The sequence below is a fragment of the Arachis hypogaea genome, chromosome 6, assembly GCF_003086295.3.
Source record: "Arachis hypogaea cultivar Tifrunner chromosome 6, arahy.Tifrunner.gnm2.J5K5, whole genome shotgun sequence".
Lineage (NCBI taxonomy): Eukaryota > Viridiplantae > Streptophyta > Magnoliopsida > Fabales > Fabaceae > Arachis > Arachis hypogaea.
The window spans coordinates 94,683,153-94,705,109 of NC_092041.1; the positions used below are offsets into that span (position 1 = coordinate 94,683,153).

At 34.2% G+C, this 21,957-nt stretch overlaps 3 protein-coding genes across 18 annotated transcripts; 2 read left to right on the forward strand and 1 right to left on the reverse strand.

Annotated features, from left to right (window-relative positions):
* Nucleotides 1–1,678: 1,678 nt before the first annotated feature.
* On the forward strand, nt 1,679–9,724 carry LOC112697010 (protein CLP1 homolog). Of its 14 annotated transcripts, none has more exons than XM_072197335.1 (16): nt 1,679–2,060; nt 2,946–3,049; nt 3,656–3,923; nt 4,028–4,072; nt 4,641–4,792; nt 5,100–5,151; nt 6,660–6,867; nt 6,958–7,026; nt 7,122–7,217; nt 7,365–7,606; nt 7,727–7,865; nt 8,001–8,057; nt 8,294–8,428; nt 8,927–9,162; nt 9,322–9,366; nt 9,458–9,724. In XM_072197335.1, the coding sequence occupies exons 7-16, from the start codon at nt 6,667–6,669 to the stop codon at nt 9,543–9,545; spliced, it is 1,308 nt and encodes a 435-aa protein (XP_072053436.1). In that variant the 5' UTR covers nt 1,679–2,060; nt 2,946–3,049; nt 3,656–3,923; nt 4,028–4,072; nt 4,641–4,792; nt 5,100–5,151; nt 6,660–6,666; the 3' UTR covers nt 9,546–9,724. The 14 variants fall into 14 exon arrangements, with proteins under 14 accessions (XP_072053436.1, XP_025605767.1, XP_025605769.1 ...); XM_025749982.3 differs by having other exon boundaries at nt 4,669–4,792; XM_025749984.3 differs by having other exon boundaries at nt 4,678–4,792.
* Nucleotides 9,725–13,781: 4,057 nt separating this feature from the next.
* On the forward strand, nt 13,782–19,420 carry LOC112697012 (uncharacterized). 3 transcript variants are annotated; one of them, XM_025749994.3, is made up of 7 exons: nt 13,782–14,446; nt 15,622–15,676; nt 16,025–16,099; nt 16,187–16,278; nt 17,841–17,922; nt 18,545–18,628; nt 19,046–19,420. In XM_025749994.3, the coding sequence occupies exons 1-7, from the start codon at nt 14,070–14,072 to the stop codon at nt 19,157–19,159; spliced, it is 879 nt and encodes a 292-aa protein (XP_025605779.1). In that variant the 5' UTR covers nt 13,782–14,069; the 3' UTR covers nt 19,160–19,420. The 3 variants fall into 3 exon arrangements, 2 of the variants coding, with proteins under 2 accessions (XP_025605779.1, XP_072053443.1); XR_011862508.1 differs by having other exon boundaries at nt 13,788–14,446; nt 18,464–18,628; XM_072197342.1 differs by having other exon boundaries at nt 13,788–14,446; nt 18,469–18,628.
* A 455-nt stretch (nt 19,421–19,875) lies between these two features.
* LOC112697011 (type III polyketide synthase A) lies at nt 19,876–21,733 on the reverse strand. Its single transcript, XM_025749993.3, has 2 exons — nt 21,532–21,733; nt 19,876–20,967 (listed from the first exon to the last, which is right to left on the reverse strand). The coding sequence occupies exons 1-2, from the start codon at nt 21,731–21,733 to the stop codon at nt 20,003–20,005; spliced, it is 1,167 nt and encodes a 388-aa protein (XP_025605778.1). The 3' UTR covers nt 19,876–20,002.
* Between the last annotated feature and the right edge of the window lie 224 nt (nt 21,734–21,957).

Consider the following 21,957-nt stretch of genomic DNA (forward strand, 5'->3'; position numbering starts at 1 on the left):
GCCACCACAGGAAGCCATATGAAGTGGGGCTGAGTAGAAGAAGACAACATCGGACACCGAGCTCGAAGAAGAAGCTGCGATTGGTGAGTCTCTCCTTACGGCGGTGGTGGAGGCTATAACCTAGGGTTGAGAGTTGAGAGAGGAGAGAGTCTAAGGAATTGGAAAAATCAGAAATGGCTTGAGGAGGAGGAGGATTTTTTTATCCCTAGGCACAGAACCTTAAACGGCGACGTTTCATTAGAACCGGTTGGATCTCGGTTCAGTCTGACTAGTCAGTTTTTGGCCGGTTCAATGGTTCAAAAACGGTTTTAAAGAAAACGATTTTTGACAATGAACTGATCCGTATCAAAGTCTGGTTCACGATTGGACCGGTTCAATCGGCCGGTTCGATTTTCAGAACCATGGGACCAAAAAATCAGTAAGAATCGGATCGATCCAGCCAGTTTTTGTTAAAACCGATGTTTAAGAAATCGGGACCCATTCGAAACTCTTTGCAGTTTGCCCCCTTGTTCGAAGGAGTCCCCAAGTCTAAGACCCTAATCTCAGTTCTCAGTTCTCACTCCTCCTGAAGCATACCCCCGCCACCCCATCTCTCTTTTTCTCTCATTCTCAGCTCACCTCGGTTCACCGCCACCCCCATCTCTCTTTCTCTCCTCCGTCTATGCTCGGCTGCTCGCGTCTCATTGCTCGCCCTCACTGCTCGTTGCTCCCTTCCTTGCTACCTGTCACCATCACTGCCCATCATTCACTACTGCCTCCCTCTCTACTCATCGCCGTCACTGCTGGCCCTCTATCCTCTTCTCTTGTCTCATCTCTGTCTCCCTCTGCCTCCCTCTTCTCTTCTCTTGCTCGGACCTCTCCTTCTGCGTGCAGCCAAGGTGAGTTTTTTTAATTTTTTAGTTATTCAATCATTATTGTTTAATGTTTTGGGTGATTGTTGTTGTTGATCCTATTTTAATGTAACTACAAAGGTTGATTTTCTTATTATTTTTTCTCTGATTATTGCTGGTTTTTTTTGCTGATTGTTTTTTTTGTGATAGTTGCTGTTTAGGTTGGTTGATACTGTTTAGGATTAGTTGACGCTTGCTCTTTAGGATTCTTTTGTGATTTTTGTGATTGCTGGTTTCTTTTTGATTGATGCTTGCTATTTTTTGTATGTTTGATGCTTGCTGTTTAGATGATTAGAATTTGCTGATACTATGGTTAGATGATAGGCTCTGTGAATTAAGTAGGTGATGTACTAATGTGATACTATCATTCATGGTTCTGAAAACCGGACTGGACCGGCTGGTCGAACCGTTCAACTAGGAACCAGCGATGTAAGCAGTCCGGTCCTCCCTCTATAACCGCTCGAAAAAACCGGTAAAAAATCGACAAAACCAGCCGAGAACTAGCCGGTTGGATTGGACCGATAACCGGCCGGTTCGGATAAAATGACGCCATTTTTTAATTTGTAAAAAAAGGAAAACGGATCCTGGTCATTCCCAAACCCCCTTGTGACCCAACCATGGTTATGAAAATCGGACTGAACTGGCCGGTCGAACCGGTTCAACCGGAAACCGGCAATAAAAACAATTCGGTCTGCTATTAATAACCGCTGATCAAAAAACCGTTTAAAAACCGCTGAACTGGCCGGGAACCGGTCAATTGAACTGGACCGGTAACCGGCCGGTTCTATGAAAACGAAGTCTTTTTGTGTTGAAACTCAAAAAAAAAAAAAAAAAAAAAACTCAAACGTGCAAGCCTCTCCATTCGGAACCCCCCTTTCCCCATCATTCGTGAACCCCTCCCCCTTTGGAGCAAAACCCTAGCCGCTTCTTCCTCAGGTTCCTTGCCGCCGCCTCCCCAGGTTATCCGTTCTCGTCGCCTCCCCAGGTTATCCGTTCTCGTCGCCTCCGCTTCTTCCTCTTCCCCAGATCCGGAACCCAGGTAGCTCGGCCCGTCGTCCACTGGCTTCTCTCTTCGTGGCTTGGAGGTTGGAGCAGCTCGCCGTTTGCTGTCGTCTCACCTGTCGCCGTCGTCTCGTCTCTCGTCGGTTGCCGTCCGTGTCTCCGTCGAAGGTGAGTGGCCGTGCTTTGCTTCTTCCTTTTAATTTTGCTCTGCTTACTGATGGCTCTGGTTACTTAATGCTTGGTTCTTCTTCTTCCTTTTAATTTCTGAAATTTTTGCTCAAATATTGTTGCTAATGTTCTTCCTCAATGGATCTGTCTTGAATTTGCTTGTTGCTGATGGCTGTAAATTTTTTTTTTCAAATTTACTGATGGCTCTGTTAGTCTGTTGCTTTCGATTCTTTGCTCTGTTACGGATGGCTGATGGCTCTTAATTTTTTTGTTCAAATTTACTGAAGGCTTTGTTTGTAGTTGCTGGTTTTGCTGGGTGAAGGTTTAGTGTTTTGGAATGTTTCATAATGTGCTAATGTTTGTAATTGCTGGCTTTGTTTGTAATTGCTGGGTGAAGGTTTAGTGTTTTGTGATTATTGGTTAATGTGTTGGTTTAGTGTTCTCTCTTTTCCAGATTTCCCTTCTCCCTGTATTTCTGCATGTTGCTGAATTGGTAATCAATAAATTTGCCTTTTTGCTGTAAATCGGGACTTTACTAGGATTTGTTAAATTTGTTGCTGTAACTTGAATTTGTTGCGGAATTTGTTGCTTCTCAGTCGCAGAATCAGAACAGAATGCTCAGTCAGTGCTTGATTGATTGGCTTTGCTCACTGATTGTATTTGATGATAAATTTTAAATTGATAACGTTTAAATTTTAAATTTGCACTGCCTGTTACTGATTCACTGTTCTTTTAGTGCTTTTTGTTGTTGTTAATCATTGTGATGAGCTTTGTTAAAATTTGCACTGCCTATATTACTGAGTGTTCCTTCAGTGCTTTTAGTTGTTGTTAATCATTGTGATGAACTTTGTTAAAATTTGCCCTGCCTATGTGACTGATTCACAGATTCATCCCTCGTCATTATCATTGGCATGAACTCCGAACCAAAACCCCAACTCTCTGGATAAAATTGTAACGAAAGCTGATTGGGACTTTTTCTTCTACTTAAGGTATGAATCAGAATGATGAGGCCAAGTTGTGAATACACAAGTGTCAACGGACTATAATATATATTGAGTTTGTGACATTAGAAGGGTGTAATAATAACAATAATGGAGTCATGTTATTTGAATATTGAGGTTTAACATTTAAACTCTCAGCTTCTCAGCCTTGTTTGATTCTTCATCTCAGGCAATTGAATCGAATCAATCAGGCCTTCCTTTTCTTTTTCTTTTAGTTGATTCTTAATTTTTCTAATATATGTAGCTTTCTGAATCAAGTGGATCAGATTATGTAGTTTTCTTGATTTGGGATATTTTCGGAGACGCATTAGAAGAGCTATTTTATTATTATGTTTGCTATAATAATATTCACATGTTCTGTATGCTTGTGATTGTTTCGGTGTTTACATTTTCTTTCCAAGTCACTTGCTGTGGTTGTTCTTGAAGGCTTTGTATGTGTGTGTGAGAATATGTGATAACATTGAATGCTGCTGCATCTAATAGGAGTTCTTGGAGTACCCTCATCTTTGGTCCTTTATAATTTATTTATTATTTTATTCTAAAACGGTTTTTTCGGTTAAACCACCCGTTGGACTGGTTGAACCAATGAACCAGTGAACTAGTGACTAACCCAGGTCATCAAAGAAACCAATGAACCAGTGATCAAACCGCTTTAGTCAAAGAAACCCTAGCCGCCTAGCCCTCCATCGTCGCCGCCTAACCCAGGTCCTCAGCGCCGCCGCTGTCCCAGGTCCTCAGCACCGCCGCTTCTTCCTCCATCGTTGCCGCCTAACCCAGGTCCTCCATCGTCACCGCCTAACCCAGTAACTCGGCAGGTCCTCTTCGGCTCTTCATCTTCGCTGGCTTCTCGGCACGGACCCAGGTTAGTGGCTTCTCGTCTTCATCTTCACTGAGGGTTTCAGCTGTTTCAAGTTTGGTTCGGTCTTGGTTTCAACTGTTTCAAGTTTGGTTCCATTTTTCTTCAAGTCTGCTTCGGTCTTGGTTTCAACTCTTTCAAGTTTGGTTCTGAAGGTTGGTTCTTCAATTCTTCTTTTGGTTCTGTCTTGTATTTGCTGGTTGCAAATGATGGAAATTTTACAAATTTGCAAATTTGTATGTATGGTTCTGATTGTATGGTTCTGTATGTATGGTGGAAATCTGTATGTATTAAAATTTGTTTTACCAGTTGCTGATAGTGTTTTACTAGTTGCTGATAGTGTTTTACCAGTGGACTACTTGCTTGTTGGCATGAGCTTGGCTGCTATCTGAATATAAGTATGAAGTTGTGTAACTAGTTCTTGAGAAGAGAATTTTCCCAAGATTTAAAGCATTTGGCAACACTCAGATGGATTCTTTTGTTTTCAAATACTATTTTTATCTTATAGTTGACTTCTGATTATATATATATAAGACGATTATGTACTTTTCTTATCTTCAGAAGTTTACTTCATTATTGGGAATTTGTGAAATGTTACATACTTCCTTGAATGAACAATTCTAATTAGCAATAACTAAATTGGGTTTCTTCTCTCATAAGAAAGAAGTTATTTTGTTGGGGCTATGTCAAATTGGATTGTAATGTTGAAAGCTTAAACTGTAGTATACCTGACCACTTGATTCTGGTCAAGGTCAAGCAGCTTCTGCTCTAAATTCAGATTCAAGTCTTCAAGCTAGACTCTTGGATAATAGCAGCCCCGATCAACCTTTAGACTCATCTGCTCACAGCACTGCTCAACAGTTATCAGGAGGAAGGTATGAGACAGTGTTGAGCATACTTGATAACTTGTGGTGGTTGTTTTATAAGCAAAATTTCAATGTGCTGACTGCAATCATTTTGTGTCAATACTAAGATGCTTATGATGTTAAATGTTTGATAATTTTAATAGTGCCGTTTACTCTCAACATGAACAATTATGAATGTAAATGGGAACTATGCCAAAATCAAATTACAATATTTCTCGCTTGGGCCAATTAATGATTACTATTCTATATTGGGAAGTTTGTGTTGTTGAGTGTTGACCTGTTAGAATGTTCACTTTATTTTTCCGATTCAATTCAGGAATTTAGCTGGTAATGTAGCAACAGTGGCTGCTAGTGTTCCACAGCATCAGGTCCCTTTACATTCCATTGTTACTAATCCTATTTTAAGATTTATATTAGACTATAATTATATTTTAAGATGTTTATTTATAATTTATTTATTATTCTATTCTAAAACGGTTTTTCTGGTTGAATCACCGGTTGGACCAGTGAACCAGTGACTAGAATGGTTTGATGACCGGTCCGGTTCTCAAAACTTTGCTATCATTAGATTAGATGATAGGCTATGTGATTTTTTTTATTGGAGCTTGCTGTTTAGCTGATTGAATTTTTTTTTGTATTAGTTATTTGTAGAATTCGAGACTTGATTATTGTTAAAATGGCAGTGAAGATATATATTTTAAATTTTAATTTTAAATTTTCGATTATTTTATATTTTTATTTAAATAAGATTGGGTCAATCAGTTTAATTCTGACCCACTGGTTGAACCAGAACCTAATGACTCAGTAATCTGACCGGATCGGTTCTGACAACTATGGTAAATTGTGATTGAACTTGGATTTGTTGCTGAAAATATCACGGAGCTAATTTTTTTGTTGATTAAAATCATCAGTTGAATTTGTTGTTGAAGTTGTGTATTTCAAATTTTAAATTTAAGTTTTTTATTATTTTATATTTTTTATATACGTGGGATCGAGTCAATCGTTCTACCAATGATCCACTGGTTAAACCAGTGATCCAGTAGTTTGAACGGTTTGATTATCAGTTCAGTTCTGGCAACTATGCAATTAGGTTCTTGAAAATTTCGACCTCAGACTTGTTAGCGCTTGATGAAAAAAAAAGGTAGCAATTTGGTTCTCCACGATAGCAAACAATGGACACGTTATGTCCTTCTATCAATTCATTGTGTAAAATTTAACGGTGGTGCTTATATGTACCGTTAACTAATATGACATGTCTATTTATAGAAGATAGTCACATTGGTAATAATTTTGGAGCGAAACTTTACATGTTTTGGTAAGATTCGTAGTAAATAGAAAGTAGTTAATAAAGATTATATAGAAACTCAAAGGATAATAAATACCTCACTGTCTAAAACTATGTCGTTTCTATGTTCATGTGGCAACAACAGAACACACTATTATATAACAAAATACATGGACAACTTCGTTTTGTTTCGCTAATTATTGATGGAAGGATATACATGTCCACTGTTTGCTTTCATGGAGGATCTAATTGGTACTTTTTTTTCTTCAAGGTCTAATTAGTCCAAAGTTAAAATTATTGAAGATCTAGTTGTTACTTTACTCAAAGAAGAATAATTAAAAAAAATATACAAAAAATGAATAATAATAATATCTTCTTCTATTTTTCCAAAAATGGTCTTCTCTTTAGTCTTTGCCAACGCTCGTAATGTTAACAGTTTCAAAAAAATGTGTTAGTGACTTGGAGAAGAGTGAGTGAATAATTGATGAAGCAAAAACCCTTGAGTTTCTTTCTGTTACTGGATATTTGAGTTGTATCGTTTGATATAAATACTGAAATCGAATTCTCTTTCTGAACTGGGAATTGTGATAGCGTATCGATGGCAATGGCGCACAGTGGCGGTGCATCGAGCTCAGGGGTGAAGCAGCAGGTGAAATTGGAGAAAGAAAGTGAGCTCCGGATTGAGGTTGGAAACGATGCTCCTCTTTGCCTTCGTCTTCTCAATGGAAATGCCGAGATTTTCGGCACTGAGCTTGCACCCGAAATTTGGCTCAACTTCCCTCCCCGACTCAAATTCGCTGTATGCAAATTCATATTCTGCTATTCTTCCATATTCATCGTTGTTATTTTTATTGTTATTGCTCTTACTTGTCGTTGATTTTTCAATTAGGTTTTTACTTGGTATGGTGCTACCATTGAAATGGAAGGTACTACTGAAACTGATTATACTGCTGATGAGGTAAAGTGATAAACCTGCTTTACTACTATAATCTTTGATTTGGTTGAATTGTTTAGGGAAAATGTCATTCTTTGAGTTTGATTGTATGATTGTAGACACCAATGGTTAGCTATGTTAACGTGCATGCTATATTAGAAGCCAGAAGAACTCGTGCTAAAGCTTCATCCTCTGGTGATTCTGAATCTTCTCAGGTGTGACTTTGTCATCCATTTTCATGCTAAAGGTTTTTATTTTTATGTATAAATCATGCTGAACGAATTCTAAAGAGTCATCAAAAAGCTTTGTTTGTTTGTTAGTGTATGTGAGTGTGAATTGCATTAACTGGTTTGGTTGTCCAGGGGCCTAGAGTGATTGTTGTAGGACCTACTGACTCCGGAAAGAGTACCTTGTCGAGGATGCTTCTTAGCTGGGCGGCTAAGCAGGGTTCGAAGCCTACCTTCGTTGACTTGGATATTGGACAGGGATCTATAACGATTCCTGGATGCATTGCTGCTACTCCAATTGAAATGCCCATTGACCCTGTTGAAGGAATTACTCTTGAGATGCCTCTTGTTTACTTTTTTGGCCATACAACTCCAAGGTAATTTCTGCTGTACTTTTATATCCTCTGTTTAATTGAACATTTAAGAGAATGGAAGTTGTTGATACACATGAAGGACATGAGGATCCAATTGCAATTCACACTATTTGGTTTTGACAGTAACAATGTAGAATTGTATAAAGTGCTAGTCAAGGAACTTGGGGGAATGCTAGAGAGACAATTTGCTGGAAATGCCGAATCTCGTGCTTCGGGCATGGTGATAAATACCATGGGGTGGATAGAGGGAGTAGGCTATGATGTAATTAACCTTCGAACTTGATGTTATTGTTAAATTGGATGCCCTTCAAATATAGAATACACTTCTAGTTCTGATTAAAAAGATCTAAATTGTAGTTGTCTCTCTTTCTCATTTGATTTTGGGTTTTTCTTGCAGTTGCTGTTGCATGCAATTCGTACACTTAAGGCCAATGTTGTCTTAGTTTTGGGTCAGGTAGAAACCTACCTTATATTTATCCAATAGGCATCATAGTGCCTTCTGTATAAGCTGTGCGGTGATAGCCAGTTCTTTTGATGATTGTCCCAAAAATAATAATTGATTCTCAAATATTGTACCTGCTTATACACAGGAGATGGGTGTGGGTTCACACATTTACATTTCTTTCACTAATAGATTTCTGCTGGGATGGATTGGTGTCTCATTCAGGCTTTTCATTTGATTTCATATAGGAAAAACTGTACAGCATGCTCAGAGATGTCCTGAAGGGAGAGCCCAAAGTTGATGTTGTGAAACTTCAAAGATCTGGTGGAGTTGTATCCAGGAATGTGAAGGTCCGCCAGAAGGCCAGAAGTTTTAGGATAAGAGTATGATACTTCTGCTTGCATTAAACATTTGTTGCTCTTTTCCTTTTATAATTTTTTCTGTTTGAGAGCATTTCAGTTTAAACTATTTGAATATTGTCTGTTCTTTGTTGGCACCTATTATGCTGAACTAATTAATATTTAGTTGTTAATGTAAGGGGGTATTGTGATTCTTGTAGCCCAAATCCATCCTTTACTGCAAATATAGCCAGACATCAATGAGAGGATTGAATTTATTAGCTATTTTTGTGCTGAGAATAAATTGGACAAAGGATGTTCAAAATTGAGTAACAAAAACTGGTTTCATAGTATGCTAAATAATGGCTTGTGCATTCCTGTATAACTTATGCAAGTGAAACAATACTTTGAGTGATTGGGGAATTAGGGACTGCATGCTCTCAAAACTGCTGAATTAGGGACTTGGGGTAATTAGTGAATCATCCTGGAACAACTTTTTTGGGAATTCTAATGTATACTGTTGCCTATCTGATTTTGATGCAGGAGTACTTCTATGGCCTTCTTAATGATCTCTCTCCACATTCTAATATTGCTAATTTTAGTGACTTGTGCGTCTATCGGATTGGTGGTGGGCCACAGGCTCCTCGCTCAGCCTTGCCAATCGGAGCAGAACCTGTTGCTGACCCAACAAGAGTTGTTCCTGTGAATATAAACCGTGATTTGCTCCACATGGTCCTTGCAGTCTCATTTGCCAAGGAACCCGAAGAGATCATTTCAAGGTAAACAAAAATATATTTTGGATGGTTAGGTTTTGATAAGTAATCATTGGTGTCTTAGTAACCTTTTATAATCCTTTTAAGAACCCAATAATCGTGGTTGTTGATCCAATTGTGGTGTCACAGTAGCAGACTTTTGTAACCATTTTCTCTTTGGTGCAGCAACGTTGCTGGCTTTATCTACGTAACAGATGTTGACATTCAGAGGTTTGTATCTTTAGATTTTCTTTATCCATTTCACCGCATTACACTTGTTATGAAGAATGACTGCATTTCTAACATGATATGTACATTGCAGAAAGAAGATAACTTACCTTGCACCATCCGCTGGAGATCTTCCAAGCAAGTTTTTGATACTGGGATCCTTGACGTGGCTTGAGACATGACCTAATTAACAGTTTTGTGATAGGAAAATATGTAGTGCTGTTGATATTTTTTTTTTGATATCTTGATCAGTGAAATTAGATGTAATTTACGACTATTTTGGGGAGTGCTTAGGAACAAACTTTGTCTTGAGATTATTTTGATTTATCAAAGCGATGGTGGATTGAAGTGGTTAAGAAAATCATTGACCATTGCGTTAATGGTGAAAAAGAAGCATGCAAATTAAACTCATTTCAAAAGGATTTTACTTTTTCAAGGACTAATTAGTTAGAAGTTAAAATTTTTGACGATTTAATTGTCATTTTACTTAAAAGAAGAATAATTAAAAATAATACACAAAATGAATAGTAATATTTTCTATATTTCCAAACATGGTCTTCTGGTTAGTCTTTCCCAATGTTTGAATTATAGGGATGACAATAGGTAGGGTAGAATAGAGTTTTGACTCAATTTTAACTTTATTTATGGATTGAGAATATACCAACTTTAACTTTATCTGTTTTTAATTTATGGGTATCCAATCCCATGTGGAGGTTAGACAATACAATTATTTCACAAACAATACAATTATTCCATAAATAACATAATTATTAAATATTTAATTTTACATAAAAGTCTTTACTTTAAGTTAATAACACAAACACATATAAAACTATCGTAAGTTTATGAACATTTTATTTGTTGCAATAATACCATCACTATTCACTAATAAGGTTTTTTACCTAAAAATAAAAAATAAAAAATTTATTAATCAATCTATATATAAATTTAGCATTAACATAAACAAATGAAAAAAGTTAAACCATAAATAATCTTTTTGACGATATGTTGCAGCAACCAATTTTGATTACACATAAAAACTTTCACCACAATATCTTAACGAAGACTATCACGATGAGGAGCAATTATCCGACCACTTGTATCAAAAGAAGACTCAGAAGCAACTGTAGACAAAGGGATGACAACTATATTTCATGCAATTCTTTAAAGGATTGGAAACCTAGTTCCATTCACTTTCCACCAAACTACTTAAAGGTGAACATCTTCCTCTATATAATGATCAAATTCAGTCTTTACAAATGAACCATTTTTCCTCCTCTTTTGTCTGTTATACAACTAATGCTCTTACATCCTTGTAATAACCAAACACGATAAATATATTGCATGATACTTTGAAAAAAAAAATACATACTCCATATAAATGACCTATGGGCCTCATGGGACTTTAAACACAAATAAACGAAGACAAAACAAATTGCATATCCGTCAATTATTGAAACAAAAAAAAAGGACAAAGTATCAAGGATGATTATAATATTTTAGCTGCTACTAATCTTCATTCTCCTTGCCCAATTTAGCAGCAACTATTTGGACACTCTTCTCAACTTGGTTTGTTGGAGAAGATTCGTCAACAGTCTTCCTTAAATTTATTGAGGAGTTTTTAACTTCAAAAAAATACATTTAGCAATTTGCGTGTCCATCCACCCAATATCAGAGACCTCTGATTGCATGACAAATGAATAATCTCCATTCAAAGTAATTATCTCACATGACTGCGTGCTTGTCTTCTGTAAAAAGAAAAACTCTCTTAATAATATGGTTTAGTACAAACTCGTTTATTGATGTGATAGACTAATACTCAAGTTGTTGAATCCTTAATATATACCTTAGTATTGTCAATTGAGTTTGTCTAGAAGCTAAGAAGCCCAAAGTTTTCAATAATCAAGTTTTTCTGTTAATGGTGTTTGAAAAAAATAAAACGCAAAATGAATTACTTAAAAAATACATAAATGATAATAGTCAAGAAGCAGAGTCAAGATTTTTTGTGGTCAAGACAAGGTCATGGACGAGAAAAAGAAGTAAGTAAAATAGTGGATAACATGCTCCACGGCAAGACCATCTTCATGGTCTATAAATAGTAGAAACTCGGAAGAGTTTTGGGACTTCTTAAAAAATACTAGATCATCATAGATAAGCCTTCACCAAAATTTCTAGTCCGAGGCAATAGAAGACCATGGAGCACAAGTGCATGTGAGTGTTAGAAGTCTACTTTTATTTGCTTTCTTTTATCTTCTTTTTTCTGTTTCTTTTTATTTATTTGTTTTTTTTCTATTATTTGCTTTACGTATTTTATTTTTCCTTCTGTTCTTCAAGCATTTTTCTTTGATACTTAAGATCTTAATACAAGTTTAATTTAACACTATGTCCAAATTACCAAAAATCAAGTGAAACAATAACAAATAAATTAATAATTTTAAACCTTGTTTTTCGATCTTATTTCACAAGAAACTTAAATGACTCCTCTTACAAGCGTTTAAGTATTTCAACTATAATATCAATGCGAGTTTTAACTTTTAAAGGCAAAATTCTAATAAAAACTTTTCTTTTTGTAATTTAATAAAATGCACCATTAATGAGCATGCAAATTAAAGAAGTAAGGTCTGAAGATAAAAAGAACACGTGTAAGGTGACATAGATAAAATAAAAATGTAGTAATAAAAATGATAAAGAAGATGAAGAAGAATTTTAAATAAAAAACTTTAATTTAATTAAAGATAGAAAATAAAATACAAGATTATAATGATGGATATGATTCAATGTTATGGTATTAATGCAGTTACATTTTTAGTAATGTTAGAGAATGAAAAGAAACTATTCTACTTTTAATTTATTGTAACCGTCTTTAATAACTGCCTGCATATTAGTGGGTGAGGTTTTTTGGAGTAGGTCAATGCTAAATAATTAGGTCATGTAAATGAACTCAAAGAAATATATTAAAAATTAGAATCGAAGAAATTGAAACTGAAAAATGTCTGTGCGTTCTGGATTGGTAAAGGATAATACTAACAAGTAAAAAAAGTGAATCGAAATTAGTTTAAATTTGAATAAATAGTTTAAAAAATTTAAATTATTAATAAAAATACATCAAATTTATTTTTAAATTCAAATAAATTTTAATTAAACTAAGAAATAAATTGAAATTATTTAAAAAATAAAAAATTTAGTCAATATTTATCAATAGCATTAAGTGAACTTCAATTAACACATGAACCAAAATAAATTAAAAAATAAACCGAAATTATTTAATGATAATATAAAAAAATCAAAACTAATAAAAATGTTAGTAAAATATTAATATTATTAGTGATACTAATAATGAAAAAAGAATAGAAAAAAAAGAAGACATAATATTGGAGGAGTGAAAGAGAAAGAGAAGAAGAATATACCTGTGCGAATTTAGAAGAAGAATAAGGAGGGGGAGGGGGAAAAGAAAACGAAGAGAGAAAATGAAAAAGAAAAAAACAGACAAAGAAAATGAGGTACATAATTTAAAAAGTTGTTATAACAACTTAGTTAAATTTAGTTAAATATTTGTTTGGATGTAGAGTTTTATTATTTTTTTATATAAATTATTTCAATTAAAAATATAAAATAATTTTAAAACTTGCAAAAAGGGTTTAAGGTTTGTGCCCATATGTAGGTCATTTATCTAGATAGATTATTTCAGAACATTTTATGCACTTAGGGTTTGTTTGGATGTTGAAAAGAAAATGAAAGGAAAGAAAACAAGAGGAAAGAAAATAAAAAGAAAAGTTGAGTTATTTGTTTATTGTTTGGATGAACAGAAAATAGATAAAAAGAAAATAAAAAAAAATTTCTTTTGTTTGGATGAAAAGAAAAGTGAAAAAGAAAAAAATCATACTAACATAAAATTTTATTAATACCCTTATCATAAAATAAAGTATAAATATTTTTATTTATTCATATTTTATTATATTTTATAAATATTATAAAATATTATAATTTTATATATTTGATTTAAATTATTTATCTAATACATATAATATTTGAATATAAAATTTTATTATAATAATATATTAAAACTAAATTTATATTAATATTTGTTAATAATACTATAACTAAGGGTAATATTAAAAACACAAAAATATAATATTTTTTTTCTTGTTTTCTTATTTGTGATGGAAAAAAAATTTTTGTAATGGAACTCATACAATTTTTTTTTTCCTTTCTATTTTTTTTCGTAACCAAATAAAAGAAAACATTATTTTTCACCCATTTTCCTTCCATTCATTTTCTATCAAACCAAGCATAATGTTACTCTCCATAACCAAATTTTTTACCTAACAACGACGAGGGTGATTTATTTTCCAAATTTAAATAAATAAAAAACCTCAATAATCGAAAGTACAATATCTAATTCAGTAATTCCCAATTTTGGATGGGCATATTTGTCAATGAAGAGAAAAGAGGATATCGGTAGCATTCATGGTAGAGAGAAATAGAGAATGTGTGGTGATAGTTTTTTCCGTGACAAAAATGCATTCGCCACTATATTTTTGGTTTCTTGTTCTTTCAAGTTTCTCTCTTGGGTCCTATGATAGTATGATTTGTGAATAATCAACCAATACCCAATAAATATCTGTGATTTTAGCACAATTTCTAAGCTTTTAAGCTCAAAGCTTCAAACTTTGCAACTTGCAACTAAGAGGGGTGTATCATCAATCATGGCACAGTTCACAACGCATGGTCGCTTGAAGCTTCTCTTCAATGGCGAAAGCGTATCACCTTGTTTGGGTCACAAGGACCCTTTTCACTACAAGTGCAGATCAATTCACACCCACAAGAGAAGGGTGAGGTGTATTGGTTCCTCTGCTAGAATTTACCATGCTTCATCTTCTCATAGAGGAAGAATTAGCCGTTGCAATGCTAAGGCACCCCGTATTAATGGCAATGAAGTTGTTCATGAGGAATATTATGATAATGATGATGATGAGGATGAGGATGAACATGAATATTCTTATGAAGATGGTGATGTTGATGATGTGTTTGAGGATGATGGGTTGTCTTGCTTCCGGGGTCTAGTGTTGGATATATCATACAGGTCACTTCTTTCTTTAAATATATACATACTTATTTTCTTTCATTTCCACAGTTGGCAGATACATAGTTTAGTCTCATCCTAGTTAAGTTTAGATTAAGTGACTATATATATATATAGGAAGCCCCATAGATGCATTTTGGATCAAAATATGGCGTCTGAACCATTTAGTGGTTTATAACTTTACCACTTAATACTTTAGTTTGGAAGTATTTGATTTTTGGGACTCCCTTGAACCATTTAGTGGTTCATGTGTTCTAGTATGATGCTTTTATGATTCATTTGACATGATTTAGAGCCTTTCCAAATGGCTCTCTATTGAGTTTTGTGCGGAGATAATTGTGTTACTCTAGGAAGATTGCAAGACTTCTATTTGAGTTTCATGTTGAAATGAATTTGGAGTGGTGTTAAGTATCCCACTAGGGGATAGTGCCATTGAAAGATCATGAGAGGTTGGGTTTGATTAGTTAGCAGAGAGTATTATGAAATTGAAAGACCTTTATCTTCAGTGATGTATTGGTTTTTGGATTTCTTTTCTCCTTATCTTTTCAGGCTTGAATGAAGTTTGTAAATGTGACTATTGATAATTATTGTATACTTCTTCCCTTTTAGTTTTTCTTTCTGTTATTTGATTATTTTATGGCATATTTATTGTTGGTAATGTTCATTGCACTGGTGCACCTTGTGTTAGTTGTGGACTCTATGAGCACCTGAATACACACACATTTGTGTCTCTCAATATATTTTTCGACTTTCTGAAATCATAACTACTAAAGTATAAAATGGGGTGACCCAATGCATGAAGCTCTTACTTGGTGGGGTTTAAGGAGGGTACATGTGAATAGGATTACCCCTGAAACTTTCAGGTCACAAGACAACAATCTTATGGTTGCTGTTGCGCAAAGGCCGCTACTGTCTAAATCAAGATAACTTCAATGTAAGAAGCAAAATTGATAGGACTAGTTGGTTACCCTTGCTTTCAAAGTAATGTGCTGCAATTTTTCCCTATTGGTTTCAGTTAATAATGATAGGGTCTTTGGGATGAAATAGCCTAAGTGTTCAGTGTGTGCCGATAATATGAAGTTTGTAACAATTTATTTTCTCTTGTATAGTCACCAATATCAAGACAACTCCTCAGTTCTTTGCTTTTGGTTCTGACTGATGTCATCATGCTTCAGGCCAGTCAATGTTGTAGGCTGGAAGCGTGCGATATGTTTGGAGTTCATGGAGAAGGTCAGCTCTTCCTTGTTATGATACTGAAAATTACATGCAATTATTCGAGAATTTGTTTATAGTTTACAAATTAGTTCCATCTTCCACCGTATATCGTGCTTTTCAATACTTTTCATGAATCTCTCGTTTCAAATTGGAAGCAGAGTTTATAGTTTAATTTTGATACCACCTTAACATGTTTTGTTGCTGTGTAATCTAAAATGGTCTGAATTTTCCAACCCTCGAGTTCAGTGTGCTTGCACACACACATGCATTGCCGATTCAAAACAACTTTTGACTTTCTCAATATTCTTTTTAGACACTGAAATATGTCATTGAAGTATTTATTTCGTATCTTGATTTAACCAGGCAGATGTACTAGAGTATTATGCTAAGACCGTGAGCTCCCCGAGTGGATCTTTCTATATACCAGCTGTCTTAAGGGTATGTACTAATTAATGATTTTGATTTGATTTTGATTTTTTTTTTCCCTTTGATAGATGAGTTCAACATATTTTTGTTTTCATGCAGGTTCCTCATTTACTTCAGGTTGTTAAAAGAAGAATAGTGAAGAACAATCTTAGTCGGAAAAATATACTATTTCGGGACAATTACACCTGTCAGTAAGTGATGTTTATATTAATATTTGATTTCTAACAGAGTTAAATGTGTTTGATTCAGTCATTCAGCACATTACTAGGCTTCTCTTCATTTTCTTTCTTTCTTTTTCTTTTTTCATTTCATTTCCTCTTCCTGTCCAAATTAACCGTTTAAATGATTAGGTTAGTTTAGACTTCAGATACAACTAGAATGAGACTCGCGTGATGTGCGGGCGGTACGGTAAATTAATGATAGTATATAATAAATATTAAAAATGGTTATGTTTTATAGAATTAAATGTGTAAACTAAAGTTAAATTTAAAAGGTATTTTGTTTAAAATAATCTGGAGTACAAAAGATTTGGATGTTAGAGTTGTACAAAGTGATATTTTTATTTGGTGGTTTAATTTTTGTATTTGTTTTCGTTGATCGACTTATTCTTATGTGACGCTCGTCTTCCTTTTTTTTATTGGTTATTGTTAGAGTTGTTGTTTTCTTCTTTCTATCGTAGATTTTTGTGAAGCATATTTTTTATGAATTGTTGAGTTATATGCACTTTCTATTGTGTTTGTTCCATCTTTGCATGTATGTTCTTCTTCCGAAAATGTGTCTTGAATTTGTGTGGTTTTCTTTCTCCTTAATCTCTTGATGTACATACAGTTTTTCAATGACATCTACAATACAAAGAACAAAAATGTGTAAAATTTTTTTTAAATAAGTTATTTTTAATAAGAATAATTGAAATAGTATAAAGTAAAATTATCCGTTAATATTTTTCTTTGATCCACTCTATCAAACAATGTCTCAAGTGATACAAATTCAAAATAGTGTTAGAAAATGTTCAATTTAAAAAATACAATTTAAAATTACAATAAATATGTTTGTTTTGTACCTTTTCATCTAATATAATTATTTCTAAGTAAAGAAACTCTTCTTCATTTGTGGGTGTTAATGTTTTTCATAGACGAACCACATGAACTTTGATAAATCAATTGTGTTTGTTTGGTGATATTGTCCAAAAAATAATGTTCCATTGAGTAAGTTTGAGATGTTGTGTAGTGCGAAAATAATTTTTTGTGCTAAATTTGATATTATTTGAAGAAATAGTAATAAGAGACTTATACAAGTAGTTCAAATAATATGGAATTTGAATAGATTTGTAACTTAAAATTTATTATGATCAATAGATTATTATGGCATTTGTAAGAATAGATGTTTATTTATTTAATGAGTTATTTATAAAAATAAATAAATTATTATTGGGGTTATTAAGAATAGATTGTTTATAACGGTAAAATATAATAAATATAGGCATATGGATTCTTGTAGGTTATAAATTTGCATATATTTCTATTAGTGATATATTTTTTTATATATTTTATTTTTTTGCTAATTTGGAAATAATAGTTGATTTGGCAAAAAATTAGTGGTTGATTCTAAAGTTTTGCCAAGTAAACAATGTTACTGACATGGCATTAGTAGGAAGAGAGAAGTGGCTTAAAAGTAATGTGGGTAAACTTGTATATCTACTTTTATATATTAAGAATAGATTTCTTGCAGCGACATGATATTATCTTCTTAACAGGTATTGCTCGTCACATGAGAATTTGACCATTGATCATGTGGTGCCAACTGCACGAGGTGGAGAATGGACGTGGGAAAATCTAGTAAGACACATATAGAAACTGTTAACTATTTGATAATTAATGTTTTCATATTTATAAAAAAATTTGGTATGCAAATCTACATGATAATTATATTGGCTAGTCTTGTGAACACAAGCTTTTTCATCAGAGCCATTGATTCCATGTTTTATTTGTTCCCTATATAATCAGCCAACAGAAACCTAAGAAAATTCTGCGTATCTAGCTGAAGATATATTTACTGGAAACGATAGGATGACCATTGACATTAGTTTTGGAGTTCATTGCTCACTGTTCTATTAAAAACCAAACACACTTTTGTCATGGAAGGAAAAAATACATAGCCTATAGCCTGTAACTGTAAGCAGGGGCAGAGCTAGATAAAATATTAGAGGGGGGCCAAAAATATTTATACAATAAACTAAGACTAAAATAAAATTTTAAGGAGGGCTAAACTGAAATTTACATATAATTTACATGTAAAAAATTAAAATTAGGGGAGGCCATTGCCCCCCTTTCCCACCACCTAGCTCCGCCCCTGACTGTAAGTTTACCTATTGATAAGTTTAGGGAGGGAGGAATTTTTGTGAGCATTCCAAAGACTATGTAAAGAACTCCTTAAACAGTGTTATCGATGCTGACTCAGGTGACTGCTTGTTCCAAGTGCAACTCAAAGAAAGGTCAGAAAACTTTGGAGGAAGCAAAAATGACATTAAATAAGATCCCGAAGGTATTAGTTACATTATATCTGAAGAAAATATTTAGGTTGTGCTCATTTCGTCATAAAAGATTAAAATCACTTTATCAAATGAAAAATTTTTTTTTTTCATATATCTGGATAACTTTTTTTTAAAGCAAATCAGAATTTCATAAAAGGTCTGTTTTAAGTAACTTCTAGAAAGAAAATCAACTTTTTCAATTTTATATAGAGGATTTGAGGTGTAAAATCATTTTATTCAGAAACTGAAATAATCACACCCTTTTTTCAAATGATGTTTTGGCATAATTGGGTGTCATCATGCTACCAATACCATGAACATGTTGCTAGCTATTAAAATCAGTAGTGAATTACATGTGTTAATTGAGACATACTATCTTTTTCAACGTGTTACAATAGTAAATTTTACTGTGTTTTTCACTTTTTCAGGCCCCAAAGGAGTATGACATACTCGCCATGCCTCTAACTTCTGCAGCTCTAAGAATGCTGACAATAAGAAAGGGAACACCTGAAGAATGGCGGCAGTATCTAAGGTCCTCTTGACATCCATGAAAATTAGTCTTTTGTGGAAGTTGTGAACAACTAATAAATAAAAGTAAAATCCTCATGATTCTTAGATTAATCTAATTGACACATTTAAGAAGAAAAAGAACAAAAAAATTGTAAGCATTGATGTTGTTCAATCAAGATTGTAAAAATATATGTATAGTAAATTCCTGCTTCATTGACAGGATTTGATATATGTAATTGAATCCACTTAATGGGACAAGACATAATTTATGTGGTTGTAAATTCATGCTAAAATTCCCAGACCTGTTTGGTTGCTCATGGATTAGTAGGTTGCTCCATCGTTTGCACTTTATTGCTAGAAATCTGATTACTCCAATTCTGAGAACCGTAGCCATTTATTTCAGTGAAGGTTGAGGGGTATGCATAATATTATGAGGTTCAAATTTCATTGGCATCGATGTGAATTAACTACCAAAATTGACCCCGATTTTTAATATGCTGATCTTACTTTTGTTAACCACAAAAATGTCTTCAAAATATTTTGGTTAGCATTTCCAAAAATAGGGTGCGATTTTGGTAGTTTACCCAAAAAAAAAAGTATTGCATTCATAGGGTTCTTTTGGCAATTCATTGCATTTCACCCAAAATCCAAAGGCTATACCAACCAAATAACTTTTGGTCTTGATGTTCATATAGTAATTTACTACATCATACTTTATTGTTAGAAAAACATCTTAAACCACCATAACAGAACACCACTTAGTACATCTTCCAATTGCTATATGAAGACAAATGCTTGTTTAAGATTAAATTTTGTTCTGGTAAAGAAAAGATTAGGTAGAGAAGCTTAAATCTCCAAGACCTGGAGCTGTAAGATTACAGACTACGTAGGAGAATTCCTTCGAAAGTAATTCCCGGACCGAACGCCAATCCGAGACCCCATTCCTCCCTTCCTTCTTTCAAGTACTCTCTCATGTACTCCATCACATAGAATATGGTGTTGCTACTAACATTCCCATAATCCATTAGTGCCTTTCTACTACAATCAAGCTTCTCACTGCTCAATTTGAGTGTACTCTCTAGTTTGTTGAGGATTGCAGGTCCCCCAGGATGAACAGCCCAGAATAGCTCATTGAAATCCTTGATGTTGCTCTTAGCCATGAGCTTCTTGCAGAACTCCTCGATGTTGTCTTCGATTTTCTGAGGAAGGTCTCGTCCGAGTTTGAAGTTTATACCCTCCTCAGAGAGCCTACCATCAATCACAGTGTGTGTCTCCGGCACGAATTTTTGGACAGCATAGTTGAGCTCCATGAAGGGAGATTCTTGTCCCAAAACAGGGTTGGCTCCAATTATAACTGCGGCTGCTCCATCGCCAAAAAGCGCAGCCCCAACGAGATCATAAGGCCTAGATTTGTTGGGGGGTCTGAAGCCAAGTATAGTAGTCTCAGATGTTGTGAGTAGAACCCTGCTACCAAGATTATTTTCCGCTATGTCCTTAGCGACTCTTAGGCCAGTGACTCCGCCGTAGCAGCCAAGAAAGTAGAGCATTACTCGACTGACATCGCTCCTCAAGCCAAGCTCATTGGCCAGATAGAGGTCTCCTCCCGGCAACCGAATTTCACTGGACGAGACGTAGACTATGTGAGTGATGTCTTGTGCAGGCCTTCCCCATTCCTTGATGCAGGCAAGGCTGGCATTGGTAGCCATCTCTACAACGGCCGGATTTGCTATTTCCAGCTTTTGCTTTATGGTTGCTGAGCCCTCTGTGGCCAACTCAGGGTATTTGTCTAGAATCTCCTTTGACATCACTGTGTATCTTGTCTTCACAGTAGTGTTTTTACCTGAGATAACATACAATCACAAATCATCAAGCTATGTGTTGCGTTAACAAATCAGATTTCCTGGTGCAATGCAAGTTCAAATATTGCCAGCAAGTTTTGCTAGGAGTAAGGTTGAATCAATTAATCCATGAGAGCTATAAAGCATAAAGACACCACATGTTTCTCACACGTTTTCAAAACTGGATTGAACAGTCTAGTTTAATCAGTTTAACCGGAAATTGATCATTAAATTAGTTTTGTCAAGATAAAAATTAGTTATCAGAACATCAATAAATATTAAAAAAAATCAATAAAACAAATAGACCGACTTGATTAATTCGATTTTTTAACAATTAATAGATTTAAAATAATAAACCTCAATTTTACTAAACTAACTCTAGTTAGTGGTAATTATTAATAGTCAAACATTTATAATTTCCTAAAAAATCATATAATTGTTGAAAATATGCACATCTATATTATGTATTAATATCATAACATGTATGTTAAACATTTGGTATGTTTCGTGTGAATTGTGTCAATTTCCGTACTTCATAAAAAGAATATATAAATATTTGGACTTACATAGACGCTCCAACTTCTCCTTAATATATGAATCCTCACACTTTGTGTCACGAATATAACCTTCCACTAAGCATTCTTGAGGGATGATTTGGCTTGGGAATGCCTTCCCTATTGCAAGTATTGTTGCTACCCCTGGCGTAGGAACACGCCTAGTGCATGCAGCATGCTCCTTGGAACTACCATTCAACTTACCTTGTGTCATCTTTGTGAGTTTTCAATACAAGTTCTTGAATTTTAATATAAATTTCTTACTTATGCAATTAAGAGTTATGGGGTTATATAAATAGGAGCTTGGCTTGTTATTTGAGAAGTTGGTGTCAAGCAAGTCTCGCATGCTAGTTGGAAACATTAATTTGATGGTGTGTTGGTAACATTTTTTTCAGTTCATAGTGTTTGAATGTGTGAGACATGAGAGATTTCATAGGT

Bases quoted from the DNA above. Each gene is read 5' to 3' on its own strand.
- LOC112697010 (XM_025749987.3), top strand. From the start codon at position 6,667: ATGGCAATGGCGCACAGTGGCGGTGCATCGAGCTCAGGGGTGAAGCAG. The intron at 7,607-7,726 runs GTAATTTCTGCT...TGGTTTTGACAG, and splicing joins TTTGGCCATACAACTCCAAG to TAACAATGTAGAATTGTATA. The intron at 7,866-8,000 runs GTAATTAACCTT...TTTTTCTTGCAG, and splicing joins TAGAGGGAGTAGGCTATGAT to TTGCTGTTGCATGCAATTCG.
- LOC112697012 (XM_025749994.3), top strand. From the start codon at position 14,070: ATGGCACAGTTCACAACGCATGGTCGCTTGAAGCTTCTCTTCAATGGC. The intron at 14,447-15,621 runs GTCACTTCTTTC...ATCATGCTTCAG, and splicing joins GTGTTGGATATATCATACAG to GCCAGTCAATGTTGTAGGCT. The intron at 15,677-16,024 runs GTCAGCTCTTCC...TGATTTAACCAG, and splicing joins GTTTGGAGTTCATGGAGAAG to GCAGATGTACTAGAGTATTA.
- LOC112697011 (XM_025749993.3), bottom strand. From the start codon at position 21,733: ATGACACAAGGTAAGTTGAATGGTAGTTCCAAGGAGCATGCTGCATGC. The intron at 20,968-21,531 runs GTAAGTCCAAAT...ATGTTATCTCAG, and splicing joins GGAGAAGTTGGAGCGTCTAT to GTAAAAACACTACTGTGAAG.